Source organism: Polychytrium aggregatum (genome assembly GCF_025602895.1).
Source record: "Polychytrium aggregatum strain JEL109 chromosome Unknown BJ171scaffold_7, whole genome shotgun sequence".
NCBI classification, from domain to species: Eukaryota; Fungi; Chytridiomycota; class Chytridiomycetes; order Polychytriales; genus Polychytrium; species Polychytrium aggregatum.
In genome coordinates, this window is record NW_026516209.1 from 898,364 (window position 1) to 913,921 (window position 15,558).

General features: G+C 58.1%; 3 protein-coding genes across 3 annotated transcripts; all 3 read left to right on the forward strand.

Annotated features, from left to right (window-relative positions):
* Positions 1–750: 750 nt before the first annotated feature.
* On the forward strand, positions 751–2,994 carry BJ171DRAFT_420851 (uncharacterized protein; the record flags this gene model as incomplete). The annotated part of the gene is made up of 6 exons (XM_053107455.1): positions 751–847; positions 961–1,008; positions 1,120–1,530; positions 1,882–1,933; positions 2,010–2,259; positions 2,446–2,994. 6 exons carry the CDS (start codon positions 751–753, stop codon positions 2,992–2,994), a joined length of 1,407 nt encoding a protein of 468 aa, XP_052969761.1.
* A 442-nt stretch (positions 2,995–3,436) lies between these two features.
* Positions 3,437–4,963, forward strand: BJ171DRAFT_578788 (uncharacterized protein; the record flags this gene model as incomplete). The annotated part of the gene is made up of 4 exons (XM_053113917.1): positions 3,437–3,623; positions 3,750–4,405; positions 4,577–4,672; positions 4,793–4,963. 4 exons carry the CDS (start codon positions 3,437–3,439, stop codon positions 4,961–4,963), a joined length of 1,110 nt encoding a protein of 369 aa, XP_052969762.1.
* A 1,393-nt stretch (positions 4,964–6,356) lies between these two features.
* Positions 6,357–8,615, forward strand: BJ171DRAFT_596677 (glycosyl hydrolases family 18-domain-containing protein; the record flags this gene model as incomplete). The annotated part of the gene is made up of 5 exons (XM_053114695.1): positions 6,357–6,593; positions 6,708–6,824; positions 6,947–7,540; positions 7,572–8,105; positions 8,334–8,615. Exons 1-5 carry the CDS (start codon positions 6,438–6,440, stop codon positions 8,613–8,615), a joined length of 1,683 nt encoding a protein of 560 aa, XP_052969763.1. The 5' UTR covers positions 6,357–6,437.
* Positions 8,616–15,558: the final 6,943 nt, after the last annotated feature.

Here is a 15,558-nt window from a genome sequence, read left to right on the forward strand (position 1 = left end):
AGGGCGTCTCGCCGGATTTCGAATCCTGCACCGTTTGGCCTCACCGACGTTTCGGCATATCAACTGCATCGACATCATCAGCTGCAATCGACGATACCCGCTGCATCGACGACATCAGCCTCACCCGATAATCCATCTCCTGACTTGACGGTAGCAACACATTCGCCGTCCTTGCGATTCAGCGCTCCTTCCACCAACGATGCCATTTGGCCATCGCGCCGTCGCCAGGTCGTTCCCGTTTCCAAAGTCGTATGTTTTTCAGCCCGTCCCTCCCCTTCTCCTTCGGTCTGTCCTTCATCCTGTCTCGGCCCGCTCGCTTCTGTACGCCGCGTCGCCGATGAGTACACTCAAGACATCTGTCGATGATCTGGTCTTCCAGAACACCATCACTGTCCAGCTGAGCTGCGACCCTCTCACTCCCGGGACACCCTTCGAGCGCCCCGAGTCCCGGAATGCGATGGCCCATACGCCCAGACAGGTCCGAAAGGCCCACTTTTCGTACGTCGAGCCCGAAGAAGCCCCCGAACCGTACTTTATCGCGGCCTCGACGCACGCCGGCCGTGAGATCGATCTCGACATCCCGACGATCCTCGCCAGCCCAGAGGAGCGACAGAAGCTTGTAGACTTTGTCGCAGGCATACGGAAGGCCAAAGGTGCGGCAGCTCGCCCTCGGGAATAGGCAGACAAGAGGGGAAGGTATCGATACCCGGATGCCGGCCGCGTACTAATGAAGTGTGTCGCTGTTGTTCGATGGTCCCAGGGTCGAATCCGTGGGCTTATGCATATGCTGGCCACCAGTTTGGTTCGTTTGCAGGTCAGCTCGGAGATGGCCGAGCCATCTCTCTCGGTAAGTCTCTGCATCCCGACTCAAACAGCACATCGGACGCCCTGCATTTCCTCAGAGCCGAGTCCTCCACGATCTTGTCCGTGCGTACTGATGCCGTGAATGAAATCTACCAGGCGAAGTCGTCAATACCCGCGGCCGGCGATGGGAACTGCAGCTGAAAGGTAGCGACTGCGGGCAAGTCAAGTCGAGCAACGGTGTAGTTCAAGACAGATCACACAGCCTTTCGGCTTTCTAACTTTGTCAGTCTCTCCGCTGTCCTTGCTGCTGTCCAGGTGCCGGAATGACGCCGTATTCTCGGTTCGCCGACGGCTATGCCGTTCTACGCTCGAGCATCCGCGAGTTCCTGTGCTCTGAAGCTATGTTCCATCTCGGCATCCCAACGACGCGAGCGTTGGCCCTCATCGGGTCGTCCCGGATCGTTCAGCGAGAGCAGGATGAGTCCGGGGCCATCGTTTGCCGTCTGGCTCCGAGCTGGATCCGGCTCGGCAACTTCGAGCTGTTCTACGCCACGGGCGACTCCGAGAACCTGCAGAAGCTTGCCGACTATGCGATTACGATGCACTTTCCCGAGATCCAGCCCCCGGACGGAAGTGTGGATGGACCACAGACGGGCAAATACACCCAGCTCCTCGAGCGGGTAGTCGCAAAAACGGCCGAGATGATCGCTCACTGGCAAGCATACGGTACTATCTGAGCCTATGTTCAAACGATAGCAGCTGTTGCATCAGTGCGGATTGCAGTCATGCTGTTCGGAGACTCTGAACCCAGGGCTCGTGGCTGTTGTGATTCGCCGACTGATACAGACCATACGAGTATCGCTATTCTGACTGTATATTTGTTGCGCTCGCGCCGTGCATGGCGCTGTGGCATTACTTATCGGTGGTAAATGGCAACACAGGGTTCTGCCATGGTATGTTGGCAATCGTACCCGCAAGCTGCTGCCATTTGCTGCTGCGTGCAGCTGGCTCTCCATTTGTCGTCAGCCTCTCCCTTGCAACATCTAATGCACCGAACTGGCTGGCATTCATTCACAGGCGTCATGAATACCGACAACTTCAGTATCCTGGGTCTCACGATTGATTACGGGTATGTGCAGCGATTCGTTGTGTCGCGCGGTTGGACTACATAATGACCCTGGCTCTGACCGACAACCTCCACCCAGACCGTTCCAGTTCCTGGATGGATACGATCCGGATTACGTTTGCAACAAATCGGATTTCACCGGGATGTACGCCTTCTCGGAGCAGCCTGAGGTTGGGCTGAGAAACATGGTCAAGTTTGCTACAGCCATCAGTCCTCTGATCATCCAAGAATGCGGCGGCGACCGTGAAAAGGCGTCAGGCGAGCTCCGACCAGCCCTGAACCAGTATTCGTCGATTCTGTCGGATCGATATGGCAGGCTGATGGCCAAGGTGCGCAAATGCAAATAATGTCAAAGTGCTTGTGGGGTGGAGTCACTCTTCCTGTGTCCGCTCGTCATCGAGGAATGCTTTTGTGAGCATCAGGGTGCTTGCGGGACGGTCAGTGTATGTGCTGTGCTTCCTACTAACGATGGTATCCTCACATGCTCTGTATCTATAACTGTGCCTGACGAGCAGAAGATTGGCCTTGCTACTTACAAGGAAACCGATCTCCAAGACGTGATCTACCCACTCCTGACGATCATCGCCAAAGAGGCGGTGGACTATACGCTCTTCTTCCGGTCCTTATCACAGTTCTCGATCGCCTCAACAGATGCCCTCTACCCTACCGAAGCCTGCTCCCGCACCGGGCCGACAGAGCCGCGCCTGATCATTGCTCAGGCGAAGCCCAGCCTTGGGGCGGCGCTGCAGCCGTGGCTAGAGATCTATCGCAAGCGTCTGCTGGAGGACATTTCCGGTCCTGACGAGAGCTGCCCGCTTGTCACAGCCAGTCGCGAGGCCGAGCGGAGAAAGCAGATGGACTCGATCAACCCCCGATACATTCTGCGGAACCATCTGGCGCAAACGGTGATTGAAGCAGCCGAGGTCGGCAACTATGCTGAGGTCAACGAGCTCCTCAATGTTCTATCGCGGCCTTTTGAAGACGGCAGCATCCAGGAGCAGGAACGATGGGGCGGCGCTGTGCCGGACTGGGCCGCGGGCGTCAAGTGCAGCTGCTCATCATAGTCCGCAGGAACGTGGTCGATTCCTCTGCCAATATCACTTGTTGCCGCCCGTATATTCCGCGAGTGCATGAGCCCCCCCCCTGCGCATGCATTGCCTGTTGAGAATAGTACATGACCTTTGGATGCAGAGCTGCCGTTACCACCGATGTCCCGCACGATCGCCGCGGCCCGCCAAAAATCACAGAATCCAGGGCCCAGGAGCTTCCTCGTCTTCCCTCGCTGTTTGGAGGAGCTTGCGCGCCAATGGCCGGGCTGAAGCACTGCCGGACAACCAAGTCGATCAAGTGCAGCGCATCATGGCCACTGTATCTCGTATCGTCGGAGTGCGGGTGGAGGCGCCAAAGTCCTCGACATGGCCTGCCCTGGCTCTGGTCCACCGAGGCTGGGCTGTTCTTGATCTTGGCGATCTCGCAGGCAAAAAAAAGGCACATGTGAACCGGTCCATGTCTGCGATCGCGGCACTCTCATTCTCGGGCATCGTGTATGCAGAGCCGGGGCAGCGGTTCGAGTTTTGCCCAAACATTCCTCATGTGCTCGGACATGTCGGCAGCTGGAATCTGACAGCAGTTGACGGCACAGTCCGTCCGCCGGGCTGGATCGACTTTGATCGCCGCACGGGATGCATACATGGTACGGCATCGATTGGCATGCCCCTGGATGGATGTGCCCCTGATGGATGTGCCCCTGGATGGATGTGCTTCCGCAACTCCCTTGGTATTCACGGCACAATTCGCCTCTCCGACCTCTGATTACCAGGCCAGCCCTCGCCAGACGCCGTTCCGACCCAGCTCTTCCTGCTCGCCCCGATGGGCTCGGCCGGCCTGTTTGCGACCCAAGTGACTCTGTGTCTCGGCCACTCGTGCCCACCTTCGATTCCCACCCTGACCAGGCTCCAGCGCACCGGCATATACATCCAGGACTGTGGATACAGCCCGCCTCCCATGGCCATTGTGGGCCGGCAGTGGAACTACACTTTCCCGCGGAACGTTGTCTTTGGCAATGCCCTCGTCTACACTGTGCGGATATCGCCCGCCGACAGCTGGATCCGGGTCAGCAGTCTGTTCTTCTCGGGCGTGCCCAGGAAGACTGGATGGAGCAACGTTGAAGTGCTTGTGCAGGATGCCGCCAATGCCTCCGCGCGGCTGCTGCTTGCGGTGCAGGCCATCGGAGTCGATTCAAGGCCGCCAGGAACCCTCTCCAGATCCAGCGCCAAACCAGCAGGAACCCAGCCAGCGAACCCAAATCCATTACAGCACCCAGGCACATCTGTGACGGTCTCTGCTTTTGTATCGGCGTCGCCATCTGCAGTCGCACCGCCCGATGTCGACCACTCGAACATGGACCAGGGTCTCGATGACTCGCACTTGATCGTTGTCGTTGCGGTTCTGTCACTACTGATTGCTGCTGCCCTTGTACTTGCCATCATCCTCTGGTGCGGTCGCCGCAACTCAAGCCGCCACCGCAGCAGTCAGTTACCCATCGACCAAGAACTGGCAAGAGACACATCCAAGTCACCGACACCACTATCGACGGTTGCTGGGCTTGCCGCTTGTTCTGACAGCCGGACCCGCCCGCCGTGTCAGATCCTTACCCCGTGGGAACATGCTCTTGCCGAGCATCGGCTGTCGCCTTTCTATCCGCCGGCAGTTGACACATACCGCCGACCGGTCTCGCGGTCGGTATCGTCTCTCTTGTCTCAGCAAAAGAGGCGTCTGATGCAAGCGATGCCACGGCCCACTTCGACTCCAAGCCTGGGCTCATGCAGTCGGGGCACACGGGCCGCTCTGCTTGGGCCGCAGGATCCGGCCCCGTCGCTGTCGTCGGTGCGATATCGCTCCAGGCCGATTTCGCAGTGGATGATCCTGCCATCGAGCGCGACAGACTCGCATTCCAACTGGCGGGACTCGGAGACGACCGGCCTCGCGGGGTATCTGGAAGACTCGTGCTCCTCGCTCTACACGCAAGAGTAGGCAGAGGTGTCTTTACCATGCATGGAGATTTGCTGCAGGCCAGCATCAATACAGTCAATCCAGAAAGAAACGGGGCAGTTACTTTCTGGCACCAGCGACACAGGACTGCTGATCCGTAGGCTCTAGCGAGCAAGCCATGCGATTGTTCTCGTCCTGGTTGGCAATCTCCTAATGTGGTGCATTCACTCGACCCTCTGGACAGCTCCATGGTTTCTCGATATCAAGATACTCGGCCTTGTCGAGTCGCTTGGCTTCTCAGCACTGTGAGCACACCTGGAGATCGAGTCGCTTGAATCGCCGTGGCTGGGTGGTGTCCTTGATTCAAAACACAGAATGGTCATGGCCAGCGGGCGATGTTTCGAGTGATAGCATTCACCAACGACCAATATCCGTTTTGACAGTAAATTCCTCTCAGACTTTGCCTCGACGACCAAAGCGAGCAGGGCGGAAGCAACCTTGGTCGAGGTCGTCGCCTGCTCGCACCGCATCCGGAATACACATGTCCGTCTGCATGCCCGCGGATGTACAAACGCATGACCACGAGCACATCGCCGCCGGGCTGGTCGTTCTTGTCGACAGTGGCAAATTTGCGCTGCCCGGCTGATCAGGCCTGACATCCCCTGGATATCGAGCCTCGGCGCCCCATGGGGACAGCCCTCGTGCCAGTCGTCTGCCTCTTGCTCTTGCCGCCGAGTTGCCCCTTCCCCCATGATGCGATGCTGCTCACGGCCTCTTGCATCCGTCCTGCATCCCTGCTGCAGCCGGGCTTTGCTGCGTGTCCCTGTCGCCATCTGGTCTGCCTTGTCGTCCTGCCGCGATCTTTGCTGTCTCGTGGCCCAAGGTTTTGCAAGTCGCTCGTGCCGCCCGAACCTGGCTGATGCAGCAGCCGCCCTTTCTTTTCCGATGCTGGGCGTGGGGGGAAGAAAGATCGGCCGTGTGTCGCTCACACTATCCCACACGACCAGGCAGCAGACCGCCACCACCACCACCACCCCTCCATCCCCGCTTTCGCTGGGCCTCCCGCCGCCCAGGCCGCCTTGTCCAGCAAGCAACACCCGTTGTCACTTTCTGTGCTGCTTGTCCTCCACTGCCTTACTCCAGAGGAAGGAAGGGAAGGTGCACGGACGCCCTTTCCCACAGTCCCGCGCCGCTTGCGGCTGGGCCTGTGCGCCCCAGCATCGCCCTGTCGCGCCGGTCACGCTGGCGGCCTTTCTTTTTCGCCCTTGATGGCGGCCTGGACCTTTCCTTTCTGTGTCAAGGCGACGGAGGAACAGCGAGAAGAGCGGCCGTCCGGTGTCTGGGCATGGATCGCTGTGAGTGAGCGTGGTGTCGCCTGCCTTGTCTGGGCTGGGGCTGTCGGCCGTGTATGGCTGTGTATAAAGCGGCTGCAGCCCCCTCGCCCAGGGCTTGTGGTCGTCGCTCCTGGGTCCTGCTCCTGTCCGTATCCATCCGCCCGTCCCTCTGTCCATTCGCCATGCTGGTTTCCAGAACCCTTCTCGCCGGAGCTGGTCTCCTCCTCGCCTCGTCCTCCGTCTCGGCCAGCGCCTCCAGCGCCGGCGTCAGCAACCGAGTGATCGGCTACCATGAGTCGTGGTACTACTACGACTCGCCTGGCAACAAGCCCTTCGATGTATGGGATCTGTCTGCACCTGCCATCTGCAACTGCCATCTGCAACTGCCGTCTGCAACTGCCGCCTGTGTCGATGCTCTCCCAGCGCTCTAACACTCTGCCGGCATCCAACAGTTCACCCCGACCATCGTCTCCAAGTACACCCACATCAACTACGCCTTCGCCACCATCCACTACCACCCTCCCACTGACCAGTACTACATCGGCTTCACCGACTCCAACGCCGACTATGTACGTTGCACCGATTGCATGTGTCTCTCCCTCGCCTGGTGGTGGTGGATTGGGTCTCGTTCGCTCGATGCCGATACTCTGATTGACTTTATCGGTCTTTGCACCACATCCACTCCATGCAGCTTGACTGCGTTGGCACCAGCTGCCCCAGCGAGTGTATCCCCGTTCCCCAGAACCAGCTCTGCACCCCCGCCGGCAAGAAGACCGCCTCCAAGGTCGCCATGGTCCCCTACATCGGTGCCTCTGGTGCCTGCCCCGACACCACCTGCTTCAACCCCTCGTCGGCCCCCGGCTCGCCCCGCACTCCCCCGTGCGAGGCCGTCCTGGACTCCAACATCCAGAAGAGCGGCAGCACCCCGGTCCTCTGCGGCAACTATGCCTATCTCATGAGCAAGGTCAAGAAGTCGGCCCCCAACCTCCGCTACCTCATCTCGGTCGGCGGCTGGTACGACTCGAACCTGTTCTCGGCCGCCACCGAGGACAAGTACATCGACAAGCTCGTCACCAGCATCGTCAAGTTTGTCCAGTTCTTTGGCTTTGACGGTGTTGACTTTGACTGGGAGTACCCCGGGTGGGAGCACGGCGGCGAGCCCGTCAGCCCCAATGCCCCCTCGGGCACCGGCAACTCGGAGAACACCTACGACTGCTCCGTCACCAAGTGCGCTTACCCTCAGCGCACCAACGACACTGCAAAGTACTCCAACCTGATGGCCAAGGTCCGTGCATGCCTTCACCGGTGCCGGCAAGAACCCCCACGGCGAGAACTACCTCATCTCGATCGCCGCCCCCGCCGGTCTCGACAAGATCAACAAGATCGACACCAAGGCCGTCTGCAACTCGGTCGACTATGTCAACATCATGACCTACGACATCCACGGCGAGTGGGAATCCACCACGAACCACCAGGCCGGTATCTACGACGATACTCCCAACCCCACCGCTCCCGAGACCTCGGTCGACGTTGCCGTCACTCAGTGGCTCCAGGGCTGCCCCTCCAGCAAGGTCGTCATTGGCATTCCCTTCTACGGCCACGCCTGGTCCCAGGTCAAGGACGGTGGCTCGCACGGTCTCTTCCAGGCCGGCTCTCCCCCCACCAACGCCGACGCCTACAACTACCACCAGATCATCACCGACAAGACCCTGACCACCTACTGGGACGACAAGGCCCAGGCCAGCTATGCTTATAGCGCCTCCGAGTCGCTCTTTGTCTCCTTCGACGACCCCCAGGCCATCTCGGCCAAGGTCCGCTACGCCCAATCCAAGAACCTCGGCGGCTTCATGGTATGTCCAATGCTTGATGTCGATGCCGATGTCAATGTCAATGTCGATGTCAATGTCGATGGCAATACGCCGCGCGATCACTTCTACTTGCAGGAGAGAACGCATCTCTTCCCTCGTTCTCCCTTCCCGCATCCGACGCCAGTCTCTGGCCAAGAGTCGGCTCCTTATTTGAGACCGACACTGGTATGCTCACCATGTACTATCTCTTCGTTCGTTCGTTCGTTCCAGGTCTGGCCCATCGATGGTGATGACGCCAACGACACCCTCCTCACCGCCCTGACCTCCAACCCTGGCCCTGTCCCTCCCCCTCCTCCTCCGGCCACCTCCACCGCTGCCAGCAGCAAGACCACCACCACTGTCGTCAAGACCAGCACCGTTGTTCCTCCTCCTCCTCCCACCACCAAGAGCACCAAGACCAAGACCACCAAGACCACCACCAAGAAGACCAAGACCACCACCAAGAAGGGCAAGACCACTACCAAGAAGGGCAAGAAGACCAAGACTAACTAGATGTCTATGTCCTGATATCTTCCCCCCCCCTTCCCTTTCCCTGGCGGAGCTGGAGAAGGGGAAGGTTTCCCATCCGATCCACCCCGACTGGGCGACTCCTGTCCCATCTCGTCTGTCGACGAGAAGACTGCGCCCAATCGCTCCTTTAACAACGCCCCTCCTCCCCCCCCCTATTCCTTTCTCTCTCCCTTGCCTGGCTGGGGCCGTCTAATCGATAATGTATGACCCCTAAATGCACGAAATACAAATCTATGAAAAAAAGAAAGATGGCCCGAACAATTGATGCTGGCCACGACCATGTCACCGCAGCCCAAGCGGAAGCAATGGCTGTGCATGCGACAAGGGGGGTGCGATGATGTGATGGATATGGGAGAGGTGGTGGTGGAGGGAGGGAAATCAATCACTCGACACTTTCACCATCGTCAATGCATCATCATCATCGATGCATCCATCATTGATCGCACAAGAATGCGATTTCAACTTCCAAAGGAGACGAGGTGTGGCCCCCTCGACTTCGAAAGCCGCATGTTTCGGTTTTTGTTGGACTTTGCGCTATATTACTGGAAGTAAGATTGTGTGTATGGCTGCAAGGAAGCTGGGTTGCATCCGTAATACTGGGGGGCGGCGGGGGGGATAGAGGAGCGGCAGGGCGGGATCGCTTATTCGTGCTTATGGGCATATCCCTGGGGATGCGACTGGTGGAACTTCCAGGCCGTGGCCACGATCTTGTCGATCGAGTCGTACTGGCGCACCTGTGACAGAGCGCAGCAAGGCCGCCGATGACTCTGCCAACTCCGCTCCGCAGCCTCGTCCGCAGGCATCCGCACCTTCCGCAGCCACGCCCGCCGACCGCAGGCACCAGCTCACCGCCTGCGGACCGCGAGAGGAGGGTCGATAAATAGGATGCCCTTGAGCTTAACAAATAAACTCCAGGCAGACAACGCCAGTAAAACCAGTCCCAGCCCGATCCCAGTTCAGTCCCAGCCCAGGTCCAGTCCCAGCCCAGTTCCCATCCCCGTTACAGTTTGTCTGCCTCCTCTCATCATGAACCCCGAAGGCCACCCCGATGGAAACGCCGACAACATGAATCAAGTCCTCGCGGCATACAACCACCTTCGCGATCAATTCACCCAGCTGCAGGCCCACATGGCCGCTCTGCAACAGGCCCAAGCTGCAGCCAATAACCTTGCCCAGTTCCAGGCGCATGCCGTCCACAACGACCGAGAACCTAGAGTCGCTGACCCCGCCTTCTTTTCGGGCCGCCGTTCGGAATCTAGAAGCTTCGTCAATCAACTCCGACTTGTGTTTTCCATGCAAGCCCAACGATACAATACCGACCGAATTCAGGTCATGTATGCCGCCAGCTTCCTTAGGGAGTGTAAGGAGTGAACAAGCGCAAGGACGAAGACCAAGTGCTTGGTATGAGCTTTATTAGCTTTTAGCCCCGAACACCAAAGAACAAGTTTTGTTCGAACTGGTGTTCAACATAGGCTCAGACATGCAGGGCTATTTATAGACCGGGAGAAGGTCGAGGGGCAAAAGTGGGCGAGAAGGGTGGAGCATCACAGAGAAGCGAGAAGGGGGTGCGAGAGTGGCTGGTGTGCAAGCGAGAGAGGCTTGGCACAGCCCGGGGACATGTGCCGAGCGGTGGGGGAGGCAGGAAACCAGTAGACGCGGGTGGCAACGGCGCGTGCTCATGCATGGGGGCAAACAAACACGTGGGGACTCATGATTGGTGCGGAGGGCGAGAGCATGCGGGACAATCTCATTGGTCCGTTGTGATGCTGGTCATCACACTATCTCCTCCTTAAACTACGGCGTGTTCCATCTTGAGTTCTCCTGGGGCCAGGCTTGTCTGGGTAGCGTCGGTGGTACTCCGCGGCCACCGTTGGGGCAAAGACAATGTCGGCGGGCTCCCAACTTCGATCGGTGACCGGGTAGCCTTTCCAATCGATGAGATAGTGCAGCTTTCCGCGCACGAACTTGGAGTCTAAGATCTCTTCGACCTCCCACTCCAAGTTCCCATCGATGACCACCGCAGGGGGCGGCGCTTGCACCCGACCCGGAAGCGAGTTCTTCTTGTAGGGCTCAAGAAGAGACACATGGAACACCGGGTGCACCTTTATGTCCTTTGGCAAGTCCAGGCGGAAAGCCAATGTCCCGACGGCCTCGAGGATGGTGAATGGTCCAATCCTCTGGTAATCCAGCTTCTTGCTTGGGCGAGTGGTGCTGATGTTACGAGTCAGCACCCAGACTTGATCGCCCGGACGCAAGTCGGAGCCTGGGACCTCCGGAGATCTGAGAAGTGCTTGTAGTCAGACTTTGCCTTCTCAAGATTCTCCTTCAACAGTGCCAGGTTCCGCTGGAGATGTTCAACCCTCTCCGTGGCAGAGGGGAACATCAGGGCCGCCAGCGACAACGGGGACTTCGAACCTTGGGTGGAACCCATAGGTTGCCAAGAATGGCGAGGCATGTGTTGACGAGTTCTCGAGGTTATTGTAAGAGAACTCGGCCAACGGCAGCAGCTCGGCCCAGTCATCTTGCTGATACGACGTGTAACAGCGCAGGTATTGGTTGATGACCTGGTTGACCCTCTCAGTCTGTCCATCGGTCTGGGGATGGAAGGCCGTGGACAGACTGGTTTGGATCCCGAGCTGCGTGCAGAGTGCCTTCCAGAACCGAGAGGTGAACTGACTTCCTCGGTCTGAAAACCACTGTGTCGGGGAGGCCATGGAGACGAAAGACATTGTCGAGGAACAGTGACGCAGTCTCCTCCGCCGACGGCAGTGAACGCCAGGACATAAAGTGTGCCATCTTTGTGAGGCTGCATACCACCACAAAGATGCAGGTGTGACCCTTGGACTTTGGCAGATCAGTGATAAAGTCCATGGTCAGTGTCCCCCAGGGTCGATCGGCTGTCTGGAGTGGCAACAGGAACCCAAACGGCTTGTGTCGCGGAGCTTTCGAGCGTGCACAGGTGTCGCACGTCGAGACGTACTCTTTGACATCTTTCCGATAGGTTTGCCACCAAAACTGTCGCGATACCAGAGCCAGAGTCCGTCGGATGCCTGGATGACCCACAGCGACTGGGTCATGGCACGACTTGAGCGCCGGAACTCGGCACGACTCTGGGACCACAATCCTGTTCTGGAAGGTGAGGTACTGTAAGGAGTGAACAAGCGCAAGGACGAAGACCAAGTGCTTGGTATGAGCTTTATTAGCTTTTAGCCCCGAACACCAAAGAACAAGTTTTGTTCGAACTGGTGTTCAACATAGGCTCAGACATGCAGGGCTATTTATAGACCGGGAGAAGGTCGAGGGGCAAAAGTGGGCGAGAAGGGTGGAGCATCACAGAGAAGCGAGAAGGGGGTGCGAGAGTGGCTGGTGTGCAAGCGAGAGAGGCTTGGCACAGCCCGGGGACATGTGCCGAGCGGTGGGGGAGGCAGGAAACCAGTAGACGCGGGTGGCAACGGCGCGTGCTCATGCATGGGGGCAAACAAACACGTGGGGACTCATGATTGGTGCGGAGGGCGAGAGCATGCGGGACAATCTCATTGGTCCGTTTGTGATGCTGGTCATCACAGGGAGACTGCCGCCGCATGGTTTGCTCCGATCCTGGAGAGAAACGACCCAACTGTCCTCGAGAACTTTGAAGAGTTCATTAGGAGATTCAACGCCTCCTTCGGAGACCCGGACCGTACCAAATCCGCGGAGAGGGCGATCGATGCCCTCGTCCAAAGGGGACGCTCCGCTGCAGCATATATTGCGGAGTTTCGCCGCCTCGCCGTAGACACCAACTGGAACGAGGCCGCCCTGCGTCACGCCCTCCGTCGTGGACTCAACTCAGAAGTTAAGGACGAGTTGGCCAAGTCCAGGGAGCCCGACGAGTTCGAGGAATGGGTAAACCATATTATCAGCATTGATGCCCGACTCTTTGAACGCCGAAGGGGAGCAACGCACCGAACGTCGCCCCTCGCACCCCGAACCCAGACAGCTTCACAGGGCCGCCCCCACCTCACACCATGCGTCTCAGATAACACCGATGGAGGTGGATGCCCTCCGAGGACAAGAACCATCGGGTCATGCCAGCCAAGTTAAGCTTACGCAAGAAGAGCGCGACAGGCGCCGTAAGCTTGGCCCTCTGTATGTATTGCTCTGCAAAGGGGCACTATGCCAAGAACTGCCCCGAGAAGCAGGGTTTTCGCTGAGTCCGACGGTTGCTACAGGAGTACCGTCGGACCCACCTCACCTAGAACCTCCTGACCCTCCGTGTCTCTCAAGCGGACACATTAGTAGTCTTACCAATAACGGGGCACCACTCAGCCTCGAAACCCAAGCCTTGTGTTGCTATGGGAGCACTAGCTTCCAAATGGTTGCTTTCATCGACTCCGGGTCACAATTGAATTGTATAGACATTGACGTAGCTGCCAAACACCGACTTCCCCTTCGTCGCCTCGAGCATCCAATCCAAGGTTACGCCGTGGATGGGAAGCTCCTCGCTTCAGGCCACATCACAGATGAGACCGAGCCGCTCGCAATGACCATCAATGGTCACCGTGAGGTGATCAGCTTCAAGTTGATTCAATCCCCGTATCACGAACTCATCCTGGGATACCCCTGGCTGAAAACCCACGAGCCTAATATCAGCTGGGCTACGCGGGATATACGCTTTGACTCCCCTCACTGCCTGTAACGTCCACTACTGGGACGTTGGGGCAAGACGGGGAGGGAGGGGGTACAAGACAAGACAGGACGGGGCAGAACAGGGCGGTGCTAGGCTACTCTAGCGGACGGGTGAGCTCGGGGAGCACTTACGTTTATTCACGATAAAACCGAACTCCAGACAAACGGGGGGAACGGGGGCAACCCGCAGGTATACCCTGCGGTGGCCTGCCTGCGGTGCGTGAAAACGCAAAGCGCAGCACAGGTCACGACCCACTGCGCCGCGCAGTACGCGCAGTACGCGCAGCACAGCGTCGGAGATACCATCTCCTACACTCCCACACTTAAGAAGGCTTCCTGCGAGGAGCCCTGCGTGTGCTCTTTATTTGGGGCTCCTCGAGGTGTTTACCGTATTTACTCAGCTCCTCGGGTGCATGGGACAAGTCCTCCAGTGTTTGCCATGTGTTGCCCGAGTGTGGGTAACCAACCCACTTGACATAAAACCGAAGTGACCCATCAGCCACTTTCTTGTGCCTCACGATCCTTTCGACTTCATATTCTTGAGTATAGTATTGTCCGAGGTCGTCTTCCAGTGGTGCGTCGTCCGGGACACCTTCGTCGGCGTCGGGGAACTGTGCTGGACTGCGGGTCGTGTGGCGACGCAGCTTGGACACATGGAAGACAGGATGGAGCTTGCTTCCAGGTGGCAAGTCCAACAGGTAGTTGAGGGGACTGGGTCGGGCCGCTATCTTGAACGGTCCTCGGTACTTGGGCAACAACTTCTTTGACTGGGCTTCGGGGACCTTGATGTTGTCGGCGTCCAGGTAGACAAGGTCTCCAACTTCAAAGGAGACATCCTGGTGTCGGCGGTCGTAGTACTTCGCCATCACTTGTTGCGCATCCGTGAGCGCGTCGGCGATCATCTTGTGTCGGACTTGATGATCTTTGACAAAGGCACTTGGTTTGGGAGGCAATCCAGCCGTGGACTCGGTCAGTGTCAAGGAGGTGGGAACATCAGGCTGGAATCCGTAGAGCGCCTCAAAGGGGCTCAAGCCAGTTGTGCTCGACTTGGCGGTGTTGTATGCAAACTCTGCATGACTCAGCTGTATGTCCCAGTCGTCTTGGCTGGTCGAGGCGTATGTCCTCAGGTATTGCTCGAGGGTGCGGATCGTCCGCTCGGACTGTCCATCCGTTTGTTGGTGGTGCGAGGTTGACATGTTCAGCTTGGTGCCGAGATGGTCGAACAGACTTGTCCAAAACAAGGAGGTGAATCGGGGGTCTCGATCACTGACGATGGACTTTGGGAGGCCGTGGTGCTTGAACACATGCTTGAAGAACAGCAGTGCAAGGTCAGGCGCGGAGCATGTCGTCTGGCACGGCACAAAGTGTGCCATCTTGCTGAACCTGTCGACAAAGACAGCGATTGCATCGTGGTCCAACTTGGTCGTCGGTAGATGCGTGATGAGATCCATGGACATGCTGGTCCAGGGGCGGTCGGGAACAGGCAGGGGTTGCAGCAATCCTTGCTCTCGGGTCGTGCGTGACTTGACCATCTTGCAGGTATGGCAGGACTCGATGTACTTCTCGACGGTGCGCTTCATTCCAGGCCAGTATGCGACTTTGGCCAGTCGGTCGTATGTCTTCTCGACTCCAAAGTGTCCAGCGAGGGGCGAGTCGTGGACCTCTTGGAGCAACTTGGTCTTCAACGACGGAATGTCCGGCACACAGACACGGCTGTCCTTCTTCAGGAGGAGCAGGCCATCACGCACTGTGTACTCGGATGATTCGTCGTCCTTGGGGAGCTTAGACACCTTTCGGAACAGTTCTCCGAACTGTTTGTCGTTGGCGATGTTGTCTCGGACAACATCCAGCATCGTGTTGTCGACACTGACAGTCGACTCGTACAGTGACGCCAATTGGTAGTCGGGGCGTCGGGACAGTGCGTCAGGCACCACATTGAGTTTGCCTTTCTGGTATACAACCTCGTAGTTGTACTCGGCGAGGAACTCCATCCATCGCGCTTGGCGTCGGCTCAGGTTCTTCTTGGTGTCGAGGTAACGCAGTGACTGGTGGTCCGTCACAATCTTGAAGGGCTTGGCGGTACCGTGGAGGTACACTCGGAACTTCTGCAGCGCGTAGATGATCGCAAGCTGCTCCTTCTCGTGCACGGGATAGTTGATCTCGTGTTGGGACAGTTTGCGCGACTCGAAGGCAACGGGCCTTCCCTCCTGCATCAAAACAGCTCCCACCGCAAAGTCGGAGGCGTCGGTGTGCACGGAGA